This window comes from Ambystoma mexicanum, chromosome 2q (assembly GCF_040938575.1).
Source record: "Ambystoma mexicanum isolate Mex_15411 chromosome 2q, UKY_AmexF1_1, whole genome shotgun sequence".
Lineage (NCBI taxonomy): Eukaryota > Metazoa > Chordata > Amphibia > Caudata > Ambystomatidae > Ambystoma > Ambystoma mexicanum.
The window spans coordinates 967,733,605-967,751,121 of record NC_090924.1 but is presented as its reverse complement, the minus strand read 5'-3'; the positions used below and the strand labels follow the sequence as shown (position 1 = coordinate 967,751,121).

Genomic DNA, 17,517 nt, shown 5'->3' with positions numbered 1-17,517 from the left:
TTTGGTAGAGCAGTCCTGCAAAATCTGTTTGTTTAAAACTTTCTGCCCACCTCTGTTATCCTAACTGCTTGGGGAGTCTATCAAAATGAGGAATCTGCGGGAGAAAAGCAATTAATTGAAGGAGACATTACTTACCGTAATGATTTTTCTTGGGATTCTTCTCCCGCAGACTCCTCCTCACCCCTCCCATCCATCCCCGCTGAGAGAACTTGTATGGCTTAACGCTTCTGCCTAAGCGAAAGAGGACTGTGCTGGCTCTAAGAAAACAGTTTCTATTGCCTAGACACTTCTTTTAAAAATTAAAAAAAAGGAAAAAACTAAAAGAAAAAAAAGATTTAGTATCCCAGTTTGATTGGGGGTTCCTCCCCCTTGGCATATTTCCCATTGTTATGTTTTTATAGGCTGGTTAGCCTTCTCTCCCGTTATTTTTCCTCTGCACCGTTTGGGCATGAGGTACAAAAGGGAGGAACTGATGCATGGGGCGTAGGGGCTTTCTATATATACGACGCTTGACTTCACGTCCGGGGCTGACGAACGAGCACCGAGCAAGACGGATCGACGATTGATAGCCGAGTCGAGGTCCACTACACCCCCTATAGAAAAAGTTTCCAAGCAGCAGAGCTGGACGAGGAGATCTATGAAGATGAGGAATATGTAGCAGAAGAATCCATAGAAAGATCATTGCGGTAAGTAATTGCTCCATCCCGGGTTGGGTGGGGCGTTGGGTTGCATTATCAAGGCATTGTGCGCATTCCAATTCTCAGTATACAAGTATTTTGTGCTGTGTAAGGGAATCGGCACCTTCCCTCCGCCTTGAGTTGAAGTCCTTTCCTTCATCTCCTACTTGGTAGGTAAGGAGAACTTTTTGGAATATTGCAGTGCTTACGTTGTTGCCATTGGCACATGTCTTCATGCGGGAGGTATTTGTTTCACTGTCCAACCTGGTGGTTAAGAGACATTTTAGCAGCCTCATTACACACAAGCCTTCTATATGGCACCCACATCCTCCCTCTGACATGTCTGTACACCTCAAGGTGAGCAATAAAGAAGACATGTCCTGCTAGAATTCCCCTAAGCAAAACTAGCTTAGCCCTGACCAGATACTGATGATGGAATATGATGCCTAGAAGCTAAGCAAAGCGAAATGTGCTTAAAACTGTATGCAATAAAGTGCTTACTGAAAATGCGCTAGATGGTAACTTGAATGAGTTTGCTTGTTCCTTACAAAATCAACATCTTACTGAATGTATGTGCTTTTAGAATATATCCTCATTTAGAATGTAATTCTGCCTAGAATTCTATAACGTGTAGCGTGAGCAGCGACCAGAAAAGAAAACCCTTTTGTTAGTATTCCTTGGATTTGAACAAGCAGCCCTAAAGGGATGCTATTTGGAAAGGCCTTGTCCTCTGTAGAGGGAAGGATGATGATAGCAGATTGACAGCACTTTTAGGTGCAGAAAGATATGCTGTTTTGCATTGAGAATTGTTTAATAAACCTCAAGTGGCGACCAACATGAGGTCCCTGGGGGGGCATGGTTAGTGAATTATGGATACACATAACTTGGGGCAGGGTTTTCAAAGTTCCTGCTTCATAGGCTTGAAATAAAGAGCAATAGACCTAGAGGGATGTCCATCAAATGACATGCAAGTATATTGATTCAAGGTTTTTTTCCAATGAAAAGTGTATCCATGTGTTGCACTCCTTAGAAGGAAGGATGGCAGAGCTGATTATCCAGATGGGGTGAAGCAGACAATGGTGTCTGAAGTTCCTGTCAGACAATTGAAAGCCTCATTATAAAGGGAATATTTTGCTTGATTTAGAAAGCAGGCATTCGGTAAGTCTTATTTGCTGGCTACAGATGGTCTTGAATTGGTGTTCTTGCATCCTGATCTTGCTATTTGACTATGCATCTTCTATTTTGCCTTTTGATAGATAACGCAATCTATTTCAGAAATGTGTCAATCCATGGTTATTATTGATCTTGCATTTGAGTTTTGTAACATAGAATGGTTCAGTTGCTATTATTGCATTTGCATTGCCGAATGGCATCTCACAGAGGCATTGAAAGAATATGATGCATGCTTTTGTTTAGTTCACAATTGGATAGCTTGCAAACCGCATTAACAGGTGTTCTGGTAACTAATATTTGTATTTTTTGGGCATTTAAAAGAGAAGTTGTGTATTGCCCATTGGGCTTCATGAATGGAGCAGTCATGGGCTATTGCTGGTTTGTAAGGTGGTATTTGCAACCCCTGCTATTGAGTGTGATTTATTAAGAAATGGGAAATGTACGCTATAGAGCGAATGATCTAAGTTTTTTGCTTTATTAATAAAGAGTGAGTGGAGAGAGAGTAGCTTTGTTATAAAATGTATTCATTTACATATCCATAGTCATTACATTATTTTGGCTCATGTACATTTTTGTGAAAATGTTATATTGATATATTGTATGCCATTCATTCTGTTTGACACCACTTTATCTTTATTTAATATGCATATGTGCTTATGAGGTTGCACTTTATCTAAAATAAGGTGACTGGGTTGAATCCATGTGCTTATATGCTGGGTAAAGGGGTACACTTACAATTGAGTTCTGTTAAGTAATACCAACTAGTTAACGGAGCCACATTCACATTCTCAATCATCATTTCAATTGTAGCAGGCACAGAAAGGGTGTGCACTTGGACAAAGGTGGCGAAATCTACCAAGTTTCTAAGTAACAACCCTGTATTTGTATTTATTTTATTTGTATTGCGCGCCTGGCCCGGAGGCATCTGGGCGCATAGATTCAAAGGTATACATGGTTACAAAGCAGGCAGTAGAGTAGAGGTGACATAAGTCACTTAGTAAGGCAGCGAAATATACAGTATATACAGAAGGTAGAATATATATATTATAGGAGATTGCATACAGTGAAAGCACACAGGTTATATACAAGCAAGTAATCGTAGTACATTTAAGTGCCATCTTGTTGCATTAGTAGGATGTTAAGGCTTTCCTGTAGGCAAGGCCTCGGGTGGCGAGGTCCCTCTCAGTAAAGCTCCGCATTTCCTAGCTAGCCAGGTAATTCCAAGGCAGTACGCGACACATCAGTAGTTCTCTTCTAATCCGTTTGAGACTAGGACATCGGCTGACATTCACCTAGTGTCAAGGAAGACTGCGTTCTTTGATTTTGGCTGCTGTTATGTCTTCTTAAAGGACGAGTGAGCATTTGGGCTCTGTGCTCTGGAATCTGCCCTCACCTTCCACAAGAACAGAGTTTCCCTTGCACCCCACCCCTCCTTTGTTCCCAAAGCGGTGTTTGTCTTTATCTTCAACAAGACATTTGTACTTTTTTTTTAATCCCTAAACGCTCCCCACTGCCCTTCTGAGGATGAGCGTGCTCTGCGCACACTCGATATGGCAAGGTCTCTAAGTTTTACCTGAAGTGAACAGTCATTCATGTCTGTGGATCATCTGTTACCTTTAGGGGTTTGTCCAAAGCTGCAAAGGCTACCATTGCTCTTTGGCTTGTGGCCTGCATTGTAGAATGTTAAAAGCTCAGGATTGTCCCGCCTCTTGACATTTAAGTTGGCGTCAGGACCTTCCAGAGAAATGTTTCATTTGAAAATATTGTGCTCTAAAAAATCGTTCCCTAGGAATATTTGTATCCATTTAATTTCCCACTCAATCACACTCTTAAGTTATTTCTTATTACCAAAGTACCACTGGAAATCCAAACAAAAGTTACTCTTGGAAGACACCTGCCAATCAACTACTTGGGTCATGCCGCATGGGTTTTGCAACCACTTCCCCATGGATGCTGGCGATAGGTCTGTACGGTCCAGACAAACTCTTCCATGAAACCCTTTCAGTAATTAGTTCCTTCTGACCTTTTAGAGTTGGCTGCGTTGCGTTCACTCAGGAATATGTAGGAAAGAAGACGGGAGGTAGGAGTAAGTACCAATTGAGCACTGCAGGCCCTAAGGTACTCCTATTCCAGTTTCCTCTATACTATCCACAGTTTGTACCTAATAAGTTGTTAGCCTCTTGTTTGTAGTTCTGTGGTGCGAGGGGGGCTAGTACCCCAGAAATGCATGCGCGTCACTACTTTTCTTTGAATTGAGTCATGCTCCAGTATCCTCTTCTTGTTCGGATGATGTCCTGTGTTTATATAGGAAATGGGAACATGAATTTAGGAGGATCGTAGTCACTGCAGCTAGCAACTTTTGAACCAAATGGCCTCACAACCATATTGTATGTAGAGTAAAGGTGCATTGTACCGGCAGTCATCTGGCAACTGTGAATCAAATTGAACTAAAATGTAATGTATCTATTGGCTTTTAATAGTAGCACACATTTCCTAGTTTAATTTTTGAATTACTAGAACTACAAGTAGTTGCAACGTCTTTACCAAGCTGCCACTACCATCAGTCATCTATGTTTTACTCTTGTTTTTCCAATGATTCCCCTTTCCCAGGTAGAACAACACCCAAGGGTGGCAAAATATGCCATGGTGAATCACAATCTGCGGGAGGAAAACAAACGTCTACGTGGCTTACAGTCAGTGAAAAGGGCTCAAGAAATTGATCAACAGACAATCGCAGAGCTAGAAAAAGCTTTCTTGGAGGCCTCTGCAGCTGAGAGCAAAATTGGAGGTAAAAGTGGTATTCTTCTTATCATTTAATTAGATAATGTACTGGGTATATGTATGGGTATGTCGGTGGCGCTGGTGTATTTTCTGGTGCTGAAGTTTAGAATTTAACAAATGCCAATTCTGCTGAAGAGTTTAGATTTTAATAGACGCCAGCTGCAATTTGACATTTGCTTTTTGAAGGCTCATCCTTTTTTTTTTAATTACCTAGGTTTGCCAATGCATTCGACCCCAATTCAAAATGAGCACAATTCGTTGATCTCCATAGAAAGGCTAAAAGCACGACTTTTACAGATGCAGAGTGAATTGGCAACATCCAAACAAGAATATGAAGAATTCAAAGAACTTACAAAGTAAGAGATAAACAAAAGTTCAAGATTAGATGATTGAGAACATAATGTTTGAGTAAAATGTAATCTTGTTGACAAATTGTACGTTTATTAGAAAATGTGTTCGGATTATTGCACAATGTTACCTGAAACATACATCATATGGGTGACAAAATTATGAGCAGAGCATCGCCAGACAAAGCCAGTCCGGCAACAGCACTTCATACCTCAGCCTTTCCAGACACGCTAGGAAGGTGCGTCCACGTCTGGATGAGGAGCTAACCAAAAAGAAAACCAGCATGCAAACTGCAACGTCCTTGGTGGTTCTCACCAAACCAGCGGCGAAGAGCTTGCCTTAGTCAAGGGAATGAAAGGGAGTAGGTCACGCCAGTTTTTGGGGCTGCAGGGGCTTCCAGGAAGGCGGTCCGTACTTCCAGGAAGGCGGTCCAGGCAGCCAGATCACTCCCTATTACCTACAGGCGGAAGATACAAAGATCGAGCAATAAAGGTTTCTATTCGCCCCCCTCCTCTGCAGCAGCCTTGAGCCAAAGAAACAGTGACGTCTCGGTCCTGATCCACGAGTCTTCTGTGGGGGCATCGCTGCTCTGCACATGGAGCAATGGTGTTCACTTTTCTCAGACAACTGGATCCTTTTTGTGGTTTCAGGGGGCGTTTGTCTCCCTGTTCCTCACCCTGTTCCTTCCTCTCTTAAAGCTGTAGTCTCCTGCACTGCTCAGGAAAGTGGAGAGCTTAGCTCAGTCCCGAGCGGTGGAGGAAGTGCCTGCAATGGAAGCAGGCAAGGGATTTCACTCCAGGATCTTCGCTACCCAAAGTAAAAACCGGGTGGGCCTGAGAGTGGTGTTTGACCCGTCGTTCCTCGACCTCCATCTACCTCTACAAAGTTCAAAATGGTAACACCAGATCAGATTACAGAGTGTCTCGATGCAGGAGAATGGCTATTTGCCCTGGACCTGAAGAAAGCATATCTTCAAATACCGATTTGGCAACCCCATCGGAAGTTCCAACGATTCTCACTCGGGGGCAGGCACTTTAAGTTCAGGGTTCTCCCTTCTGGCATGTATGTTGTGCCTAGAGTATTCACGAAGATCATTAACGCAGTGGCTAGTCTGTTGAGGAGTCGGAGTCAGCATGTCTACCCTTATCTCAACGACTGGCTTGTCACTGGGGACTTCGCCCCAGGAAGCATCAGACTCTGCAGGCATTAATAGACGCTCTGCTTGATTTGGGATTCTCGATCAATGCAAAGAATGTTGGAGTTTACTCTTACTCAGAAGCTTAAATTCATTGGGTTCCAATGGGACATGGCTCTTGCTTACTGCGGAGAGGCAAAAGGATGTCTTGGTGGTAGTGAAACACTTGTTGACGAACAATCACATGACTCTGTGGTGTTACAAGCACCTGCTGGGTCTTCTAGCAGCGTGCATATTCCCGGTCCCGCTTGCGAAACTCAAGATGAGTATAATTCAGATGTACCTCACTGCCTCTTGGGATCAAGAGACAGACTCTCAATCGGCTAAGATTGATATCCCTACAAATCTTCAGGGCGGACTTGCTGTGGTGGAGGGAGGAGTCGAACTTGATGTCGGGAGCTCAGTTCCATCCATCTCCATCTCCTCATTCGGTAGAGATGACCATAAACTCTTCACGAGAGGGGTGGTTAGCGACACTGGGCTTGCTCTTGGTCCACAGGTTGTTGTCTGGGGACGCATAAATTACCTCCAATTGAAAGCTATTCTTCTGGCATTCAGATCTGTTGCGTTGAAGATAAGGAGCTCTTTGTTGCTGATTCTTACAGACAGCACAACATCAATGTTTAACTTGAACAAGCCGGGGGGAGGACCATGTCTCCGCTCTTGTGCAGCTTAGCCATACATTTGTGGGAGTAGGCAGTGGAGTAGGGCTCCTGGTTAAAGTTAATCTCCCAGGTCAGGACAATTTAGAAGCAGACACTCAGCTGGTTAGGAACCAGCTCTTACAAGTGGGAGACAGCGATGTCGGCTACACAAGGGCTGTTTGCATGTGGGGACAGCCGGAAATAGACCTGTTTGATATGAGCAGCAACTCCAAGTGCGACAGGTTTGCCTCCTGTGAGGGCCAGGGGGGGAGGGGCTCAGAGGGAGATGCTGTCCAGATAGACTGACTGAACATGACATGTTACGCATTCCAGAACATAACTCTGCTTCAGAGGGTGGTCAACAAGTTCAAATCGACCAAGAATTCCAAACTGATGGTGCTAGCCCCGCTGTGGCCTTCTCGGGCTTGGTTCTCCTACCTTGTAAAGCTGGCCTGTCACGGTCCCCTAACCTTTGGGATTTCAGAACGGATGTTGTCCCAACAGCGGAGAGCTGTTCTCCATCCAATTCCGCAACGTTGGACCTAGCTGTTTGGTGCCTGAACATCTGACTGTGGCTCATTTTAAGCTATCCAATAATTTAGATGTTTTCCAGAAGGCTAGGAAGGCTTCTACTCGGTCTCCGTACAAGAGCAAGTGGACAATGTTTTGTCATTTGGCATAGGAGAATAAGGTGAATCCCTTGAGCTGCATTCTAAACAATGTTGTCTCATTTTCAGTTTATCTGGCTCGATCGGGAGTACAGGTCGACACATGGATGTCATAGCTAGCGAGCATTGGGGCCCATAGGAATTCAGATCAGCTGTTTTCTCCTCGGCAAATCCGGTGGTCAGAAGGCACCTAGAGGGTCTATCAAAGCTGTTCATGCAGTCAGGAGACCTTGTCCTGTCTGGGACCTCAACGTTGTGTTATCAGCTCCGGTGCATAAGCCTTTTGAACCAATGGCCATGACGGATATAAAAATGGTGACTCTGAAGATGGTGCTTTCAGTTGCAGTTACATCAGCCAGATGAGTGAAATACATGCGTTGCCAGTGGATGAGCTCTATAGTATGTTTGTCAAAGACCAGGTGGTGCTATACCCCCATCCGTCCTTTCTACCCAAAATAGTCTCTGAATTTCACATTAATTCAGAGATTGTATTACCCACCATCTTCCCTAACGCGCAGATAGTCATGCACTGCCTGGATGTTAAACGGCACTGATCTTTTTACTTAAGCAGAACTAAACCCACCATAAGGTCAGATGCTCTCTGACATTTGGCAGAGCTTCAACAGGTGGTCGAGCACCCAAAGCCGCCTTAGCTAGGTGGATGGTGTTGTGCATATCACTGGCATGCATTGTGCAAGGAAAAACACCCTCAGAAGGGATCAAATCACATCCGGTAAGGGCAAAGGCAATGGATGTTCCATTTCAGAGGCACGTCCTTTGGGACATGATGAGCAAAGCGGTGACATGGGCTACCCTGTCAGCATTTTGCTGGCATTACTGTCTGAATGTCTGCTCTCTGGAGGATGCAGCCTTTGGCCAGGCGCTGCTCTGGAAGTTCTTTGCATAATATTGTGGTGTTCTCCCACTCCCGTTAGGCTATGATGTGTTGGAATCGCCCATACTATATGGAGGAAAGGGGACGAGATGCACAAGTAGGAACAAGGTCTATAAACCCCTTTCCTCCATATGCCCCCCCAACCTACCCCTCTTCAACATGTAATATGGTGTATTTAGGGCAGTTGTTCCCGATGCACGTCACTGGGGACTGAGGATGGCAGCGTGGTTAGTGTGTGCGGTCACACCTATGCACGCTTAAATTAAATACATTTAAAGGGGAAGTGCAATTTTGCAGTGTAAAAGGCTCCGGTACCGTCCCCGTATGGAGGAAAGGCACTATGGACTATGAGTACAGTAGTCAGTATGGTGAGTAACCTTTTCTTACTTTCACAAGGTTCTACTGTGCCGACAGGGATTTCCACAGTCGTCCCAGATCAGTCAGGCAGTGTTGAGTGTTTTTCTGAGGTGAATTTTCCTTCAGTTTAGCTTTTCCTCTACTCATTGTTGGTATTGTGTGCACTGTTTCATAATCTATTCACACCGCATGTGAATCTATGAAATATCAAATACTGGGGAAGGAATACGTTACTTGTAATTCCTGTTACCCAGCATTGGTATCTTTCATAGATTGACAGGCAACCCTCCCACCTACCTACTTGGCTATTCTTGGCTCATAAAGCCACATTCACGCGCGCTTGCCAAAATCTGAAGATGGCCTCTGACGGTGGAGCTAAGGGGGATCTGTCGATTGGCTGTGGGGCAATATGACCCAAAATGCCTCTAATCGAGCACTCAAAATGGCAGCAGTTTAAAAATGTAAAGGGACACTGCTTTGTTACTGAAAATTCCCACCCTGACTGGGAATATTCAAACAGCATGTGAATTTATGAAAGATATCAATGCTGGAGAACAGGAGTTTACAGGTAAATAACTTATTCCATTCAGACATTTTAAGTGTGAAAACCTTTTGATAAAGCACCACAAGCAAAGACAGATGGTATTTGATTAATTCTGGCATGTCCAATTTCTAAAATAAGTGTATATTTTTGGACGTACTGCTCAAACATTAGTATTCCATTTGTAGTAGGCATGGGATATGATGTGTGCTTTGTCAGTCTATTTACAAACACTGATAATTGAATTTCCGTCACTGCTTTGTTTTTAAAATCTCATGATTTAAGGCATATTTATGATTGTTTCACCAGGAAAAATCATCGTGAACTAGAATCGGAGATTCAATCCCTATTGAAGTCAAACCAACACTTAGAAAATATATTGGAGGCAACTAAAGCCCATAAACGCCAAGAGGTTTCTCAGCTGAATAAAATGCACGTGGAAACTATTAAGGTAAAGGTGCATTTTGGAAAAAATAATTGCCATCATATAATTGCCATCAAAAGTTAATTCTTTTGTTAATGCTTACATGGAAATCCAGGAATGGAGTTCCCTAGCTTCCCATCATGTGCTTATTTTGTTTTATCTTAAATTGTGGTACGTTCGAGGGACAAAGTGCATCAACTAGGTAGAGCCATTGTGTCATGTATGTCCTTCTCTATGAGCAGAAGTACTGTGCTAAATAACCCATTCCTCCCAAGGCCTGTTTTTTACTAGAGCAGCATTTCTCAGCAGCGAAAGGAGAGACATTTGGGAGCGTTGAGTCTGATGAAAAGAATGTGAGAAATCAATTGTTACTTTATTGTAGCTAATCAAAATTACTACTGAAGACAGATTGGGTGACTAATAAGGTATGTAAAGTGTAACCACAGGAAAAGCAGAGTAGAGGGTTTTTTAAAACAATGGGAGGTGAAAATGATAAGGGGTGGGGGTTCAGGCTTGAAAGCCCCCATTTTAATTACAACAAAGAAGATTAAAGTGGTTTGTCGAAAGGGCTATTTCTGGCACTTTGTAAAATGAGTCATTTTGTCATAGACCCGAAACCTGGGCCGTGTTCTTTGATGGTGGCAGGTACTGTCCCGTCTAGCAGTAGCAGATATGCCTCTTTCCGTGGACCATCCACAAGCAAGGTGATCCAGCATAAGGTTAAAAAAGACTGATGAGAGGATGGAACCTTGGGGTCGGTTAGAACATAACTTGTTCATCTGACAGGTCTGGTGTCTGCCAATGTTGAGAGAGAGGAAGATGTGGTGGTCAACAGTGTTGAATGTAGTCGAGAGTTCAAGGAAGACTAATAGGCAGGAGTGGGCTTTATCAATGATTTGGAGGGCATCATCCACCACTTGGATGGTGGCTGCTTCAATGCTACACTTGGGATGGAACCTAAAACTGATAATTCAAGAGGTGTCATTGTTTGATTCTGGCGAGTAGTTGTGTAGTGACCAAGATTTTGCTGATAAAAGGGAGGCTCTTAATGGGCCGGTAGTTGGCCAGGTTGTCTGAGTCTAGGTTCAGTTTTTTCAGAAGAGGTTGCATCAGACCAGTCTTGAGGATGTCCACAAATGACCCATCAGTGAGTGATGTTTTAATGATGCTGAGGAGCGCCAAGCTGATCTTTTGTTTATCGATGGAGGCCATCTAAATGTCTATTTTCTTGCAGACTTTTTGTATTGGATTGGTGTAGTTCCATCTACTCAGAGCCAGAAAAAATGAGCATTGACCATTCGAGGAGACTAATGGAGCTTTTGGATTAATAAAATATCATGTAAGCAAAGCTACAATAGACCAATACCCTCTCCCAATATGTTTCAATCACATTAGAGCTCTGAATATGGCATGGAGGCACCCTGTCTCATCTTACCTAGCAGCAAACGATTGCAGAACTACTTAGATGTTCGCCATGTGCATTTTCCTGCTGAGGAGCCCAGCGGTACCCTACCACACACAAGTAAATGAAATAAAAGCTTTGTTTAAAGGACCTTATGGTTGCAGCATAAAAAACCTAAACTATCCATCAGTTATGGTTTCTAATGCTACCTTACTAATAACTGCCATTGCAAAACCACCATAAGTCAACCATCGCCATGTACTGCTAATGATTTCTCTGATGTTTTGTATGGATGTTTGTGTCTTGGCCCTCACATGAAAGTTTTGGTTGGGTATTTTTCGTGTTTGAAGTGCGTCATTTCTGTAGACATGTGGTATTGTGAGCAGTGCGTCAGTGGCAGACATATCCTCTGGCATGGATTCAAATGCTCATGAATATTCCCAGTTGTCAGGCTGGGAATCCTCTGTAAAAGAAAAAAACAGTTTCACTTTCACTTACAAACTGTCTTTCTCCTTAAACCAATCGCTGTCCTCAGGGTCATACTGCTCCCATCCAATGAGTCTTGTCCCTAAACTCCTCTGTGTTTTTGACAGAAAAGGGTTCTATTTTTGTTCCAAAAGAGCCTGTGTGCACTTTTCTCCATCTGCCGACAATGGGGATCCGTTGTTGGTGAATTTCAGCACCACTCAAGGGTGAAGATCATCAAAGTTTCCAGAAGGCCATTAGGCCTACTTCGTACCCTCCAACCATGAGTGAGAAGGAGGGGAAGGTCCCTCTTCAATCCCTGCACCAAGTGCGGGCTACGGAGCGTGTTTGTGGAAGACAAGCACCTACAATGCCTCTACTGCCTGCGCCTGGACCATAAGGAGGCAGAGTGCAAGATATGCCTGGGGTTCTCAAAGAAGACGACGAAGGACAAGCACAGTAGACTGGCAGCGTAGCTTAACGTCAAGACCTCGACCGTGTGCTCTGAGCAGGGTCATGCCCCATCCAAGACTGGCTGCCCTCCTTTGAGGGCGCTGCACCTGTGGGGGCCCCAGACAAGGCCAAGAACCGCAAGTCTGATTCCACCGTGTTCACTGCAGAAGCAGGTCCCAAGGTGGACAGGGAGTGATCCACATCACCCTCCGCCTACATTGCCAGCCGTCAATCAAGCTCCTCCTCGAAAAGGAAATAAACCAGTCTGGCTAAACTGCGGGTGAAGCCTGAGAAGCTGCAGACGGAGGAGAAGGCCGAGCTGCCCAAGAGGGCCCAATCTCCACAGGAGAAGACTTTGCCAACGATGGAGATGGTGGCTGCTGCTCTCAACGGTTAAGGGTGCTGACCCTGTGAAGGTAGCCCCCGCAGCGCAGAAGGTATCCTTGACCCTGAGACGCAAAACCACTGCATTGACTTTGGCAAAGTCTGCTGGCACGCCGGAAAAGGGGACACCGTCTTAGAAGCTGGTTCCAGCCCCTCAGGGTGGAAAAGATGGGGAAGCAAGGAGGGCCCGGATCACCCCTCCGACGCCCTGGCTCAAGCCATGGAGGTCAACTCAACAAAGGTAGCGGGCGCCCCTCTCTCGGAAGAACAAGGCATGATAACCTGTTCAGTGGTTGATAACCACATTGAGAGTTCACAGCCATCTGCTTTTTGCTCACTGTACCTTTCACAGATGGGAAATATCCATTTGCATATCAGTCTTTGTCCCGCCCACATGGGCAGTCCAGCACCGAAATGCTATGTCAATTCCTCTCTGAACAAGAGTACCACCAGCAACCCCATACACGTGTTTCAGCCTTGTTGGGCATCATCAGTGAGGTGAAGCTGAGCCTCTCTAAGTACAGTGAGCAGGGAGTCCACGTCTGGTTGCCCCCAGGTAACCTAGGGTGACCAACCCCAAGTTCCTTCAAAGAATTCAACAAAGGTAGCAGGCGCCCCTCTCTCGGAAGAACAAGGCATGATAACCTGTTCAGTGGTTGATAACCACATTGAGAGTTCGCAGCCATCTGCTTTTTGCTCACTGTACCTTTCACAGATGGGAAATATCCATTTGCATATCAGTCTTTGTCCCGCCCACATGGGCAGTCCAGCACCGAAATGCCATGGAGGTCTTGTCCACGGATGACGAGGACCTGGAGTCTCTACATGCCGTCCACGAGGATGTGGAAGACGATGACAGCGCAGGCCCTAGTGTTCCGATCACGTCAGCTCAGCCGAAGGATGTGTCTCTGGACATCCTGTCGACCCTCCACACATTGCTGTCGGAGATCTAGAAGAGGATGCCACAGGGTCCAGTTCCAATGGTCCCATAGGCCCCCGATCAGCTGAGGAGGAAGCGTCATCCGACTCAATTTCAGCTCCACTTCTGCGTCGGTCCCCCTCACCCTCAGCGGACTCAGACATGGGTACGGGGATGGACATGGCCACGACAACAGACAACGAGAATATTGTTGCAGCGAGCAGTCGGTCTCCGCAGCCTATGGCATCCCCACTTGATGAGGCGGGGTCATTCATTACATGATCGTCAGGGCCTCCGACCTATGCCAGCTGGTGCCCGAAGAAACCTGGAAGGAGGGTTTGTTGTGCCAGAGGCGAGAGGCCAAGAGGAAAATATCATGAGGGTGCCCCTTCTGGACATGTGGGAGGAGGGCCTGGCCCTCATGAAGAACCCTTGCACGGCCAAACGGTATAGGCTGGAGATGAAGTGCTGGAGTCCGCACAATAAGTGCCTGAAGGGGTAACCATCCTCAGATTCGGTGGCATTGGCGGCCATAATGAAACAGTCAGCTAACCTGTCCTTGTCTTCAGTCCCTCCAGACAGTGAGGGGAAGATGGACGCCATGAGAAGGAAGGTGATTTACACTGCGGCATCCACCATCAAGGCGGCTAGCACACTGGCGATCCTAGCCAGGTACAACAGGGAGCTGTGGTACAAGCTGGCCCCGATTTTGGCGTTCCTCCCAGACGATATGAAGATGGTGGCAATTGCTCTCTTCCAGGAACGGGAGGTAGCGTCGGATCACGCCATCACAGTGGTGTTGGACATTTCCAGCAAATGGGGAGCGGTGTCTGCCTTCGTCGCCAATGGATGAAGGCCATGAATTTCTGCCAGGAGGTCCGAGCGAAGGTACTGGACATGCCCTTCGACAGAGCTAACCTGTCTGGGAAAGTTGAGTCCCTACAGCCCATCCAGGTGGATACAGAGACGGCCCGTTCCCTGGGCACCCTCCAACAGCACCGCTCTTCCTTTCGATCCTCCAGAGGAAAGTAGAGCAAGTTGTTCAAAGGTTTTTCCTCATCGTACTATCAGCCTTCCAGATCCACAAATCAGTAAGCCTACAGAGGCCGTTTCAAGGCCTACATTGGTGGAGGACTGCGTCACCCACAGGGCAGAACGCAGATGCCGAAGCAAGCCTGAACCAACCAGGATATCGGTCCCCCACCCATGCACCCCCGGTGGGAAGCCGGCTGGCGAAGTTAATCAGCGAGTGGGAAAAGATCACCAGCGACAAATCGGTGCTGGGCGCTCTCCCCAGGGACATATGCTGGTGTTTCATCGCATGTGTCTAATGATACCTCCGGTCTGGAGCAGCACATACCTCAGCTCCTGGAGGAGGTACGGGCCCGGCTGCAAAAAGGGTTGATGGAGCTAGTTCCCCAGCGACTCAGGGGCTCCGGAGTCTATTGCAGAAACATCTTGGTCAGAAAGAAGACTGGGGGCTGGACGCCCATTCTGGACCTACGACGTCTTAACAAATGCGTCGAGTCCCAAACATTCTGGATGGTCACGTTGCAACACATGCTCGGCCACCTGGAAGGAGGAGACTTCTTGATGTCCCTGGACCTGGAGGAGGCCTACTTTCACATCCCCATTCACAGGAAACACCGAAGGTTTCTGAGATTCATAGTGCAGGAACAGCACTACCAGTTTAAGGCCCTATCTTTCAGTTTGAAGTCAGCCCCCAGAGTGTTCACGAAGTGCCTGGCACCAGTGGCTGCACATCTACGCCTACTGAGCATACACGTGTACCCTTAGCTGGACGACTGGCTTATTCGCGCCCGCTTGCTGGAGTTTGCAGCAGCTGGCCCAAGAACACACTGAGACAACCGTCAACTATAGAATCTGGTATTCTCCATCAACTAGCCAAGACCTGCTTGAGGCCATTGCAGAACGCACAGTTCCTAGATGCCTCATTCAATACGGTGTCTTTCCTGGCGTCTCCCTCGGAGGAGAGGATAGCAGCTATTGTGGGGAAGATGCAGCGGCTGTTGTCGACGAGGACTGCCACGTGTGAGCCATCAAGTCATTGCTGGGCATGATGTCCTGCATCTACCTCAACCGACTCTGCACCTTGCAGATACAGCCCCTCCAGGAATTCCCGGATACAAGTGTCCACAAGCTTCAGACACGCTATCGCTCAACGATGAGTTACGACAGGCAATAAGATGGTGGGGCATCAGCTCCAACATCGCCCAAGGCACGGGATTCCAGATCCCGCCATACCAGGAGACGGTCACCACGGATGCCTCCCTAGAGGAATGGGGAGCGCACACCAGACGTCTGAACGCCAGAGGCCTGTGGTTGCCACAGAAGAAGGATCTTCAACATCCTGAAGCTATCGTCCGTGCTCTGGGCCCTCAAGTCGTTACTCCCATTCCTGAAAGGCAAGATGGGAAGGATCTTCACGGACAATACCACCACCATGTTTTACATCAGGGAACATGGGCACTCGATCCGCTGTGCTCTCCAAGGAGGCTCAGGACTTGTGGCGTTGGGCCATCGGACAGGGGATGTCCCTCGGCCCTCTTTACCTGGCCGATGTCCAGAACACCATTGCAGACTCCCTAATTGGGGAACTGCGCTCCTGCCATGAGTGGGAGCTTCGGCAGGATCAGGTGGACCAGGCCCCAGATCTGTTTGCGATGGCGACATACTCAAAGTGTAAGAGTTTTGCCAGCATGTTCCACCAGCCGAGGAGTCTGGGGTGCGCATTCTCCTTTACGTTGGAATGACTGTTCCTGTACATGTACACCACCCCCGCCTCCCCCGTTCCATCTCCTGCTATGAAACATGAACACACTCAGACGGTGTCCATGTAAGTTGATGCTCATCGCCCCAGCGCGGCCAAAGCAAATTTGGTATCTGGACCTTTTGTCTGTCGGCGTCGTCCCCGGTCAAGCTGCCGGTAGTTCCAGATCTTCTCACCATGGAACTAGGCATCATGAACCAGGATCGATGAGCCTCAGGGCTTGGCTCTGTCAGCCCTAGAGTTTGTTGGGTAAGAGTTGATCTGCGGGGGCGTCGTCGACTTTGAAGTGCTACGGTCACAAGTGAAAGCGTTTAGCTATGTAGTGCCGGTCGCAGAAGATTAGCCCGCTGAGGGTCACGGCCTGCAAGTTCTTACATACTTGCTCTCCTTGGCCGGCCTGGCACACGCTTTTAAGGTGCATCTGGCGACAATCTCCGCTACACCAGGTCTCAAGGAAGATGGTCACTGTGGTTGCATCGACTCATCAAGGAGTTCCTTAAAATGTTTTGATCTTTCCTGCCGGTGAAGGCTCCCGCTTCGGCATGGGAACTCAACGTGGTTATCGCGAGGCTCATGGGGTTTGGGGGGGACCCTTTGAATCTATGCATCAGGCCCCTCAAGTCCATCTCAAAGAAAACGGCTTTCCTTGTGGCCATCACCTCTGCCAGGAGGGTCGGTGAGATCCAGGCCCTATCCTGCAAGCAACCATACCTGACTTTCCACAAATAAAGGGTGGTGCTGCGCATGCACCCCTCTTTCATGCCGAAGGTTCTGTCGGACTTCCACCTCAGCAAGCCTTTGGTGTTACCTGTTTTTTTCCCTCAAATCTTTGTCACCGGATGAAAGGGCCTTGCACTCGCTGGATGTTGCGCATGCCTTTAAAGTTCTACGTGACACGCACAAAGTGTTTTCGGAAGATTTCACAACTGTTTGTGAACTTTGGTATTGTGAACCATGGGAAGGCCCTGTCCAAGGCTTCCATCTCAAAGTGGCTCTCCGGCTGCATCATACATTGTCATGGGTTGGCGAACCGACCGCTGCCCGGCCATCCGAGCGCCCACTCCACCAGAGCGATCGCTGCAACGACAGCGTTCCTGTTTGGTGTGCCCCTTTGGACATCTGCATGGCTGCTACACAGAGGTCCACGCACACCTTCACAAAGTTCTACTTCGTAGACAGGGATTCCAGGGAGGAGTCCAGAGTCTGTTCCAGAGGTAACAGTAATTGCTTCCTGTTGAGCCTTGCCACCTCCCGTGGATGTGTAATGTTGTACTGCTATGTATTTGTTATTCATAAGCATGTGAACCCATGCCTGACCCCATGCACAGAAAAAACAAGTTACTTACCTGTAACGATTGTTCTCCAGCATGGGTCTGGCATCATAATAATAATAATAATAA

The 17,517-nt window shown here is 46.9% G+C and overlaps 1 protein-coding gene across 2 annotated transcripts in view; it reads left to right on the top strand.

Moving 5' to 3' along the window:
- Window positions 1-17,517, top strand: part of KIF15 (kinesin family member 15) — a 2,141,222-nt gene that overhangs the window by 884,304 nt on the left and 1,239,401 nt on the right. For both annotated transcript variants that reach the window (XM_069648268.1, XM_069648269.1), the window contains exons 14-16: window positions 4,461-4,638; window positions 4,846-4,987; window positions 9,589-9,730. In XM_069648268.1, the coding sequence (XP_069504369.1) occupies window positions 4,461-4,638; window positions 4,846-4,987; window positions 9,589-9,730 (462 nt within the window). The remainder of the gene's footprint in view (window positions 1-4,460; window positions 4,639-4,845; window positions 4,988-9,588; window positions 9,731-17,517) is intronic.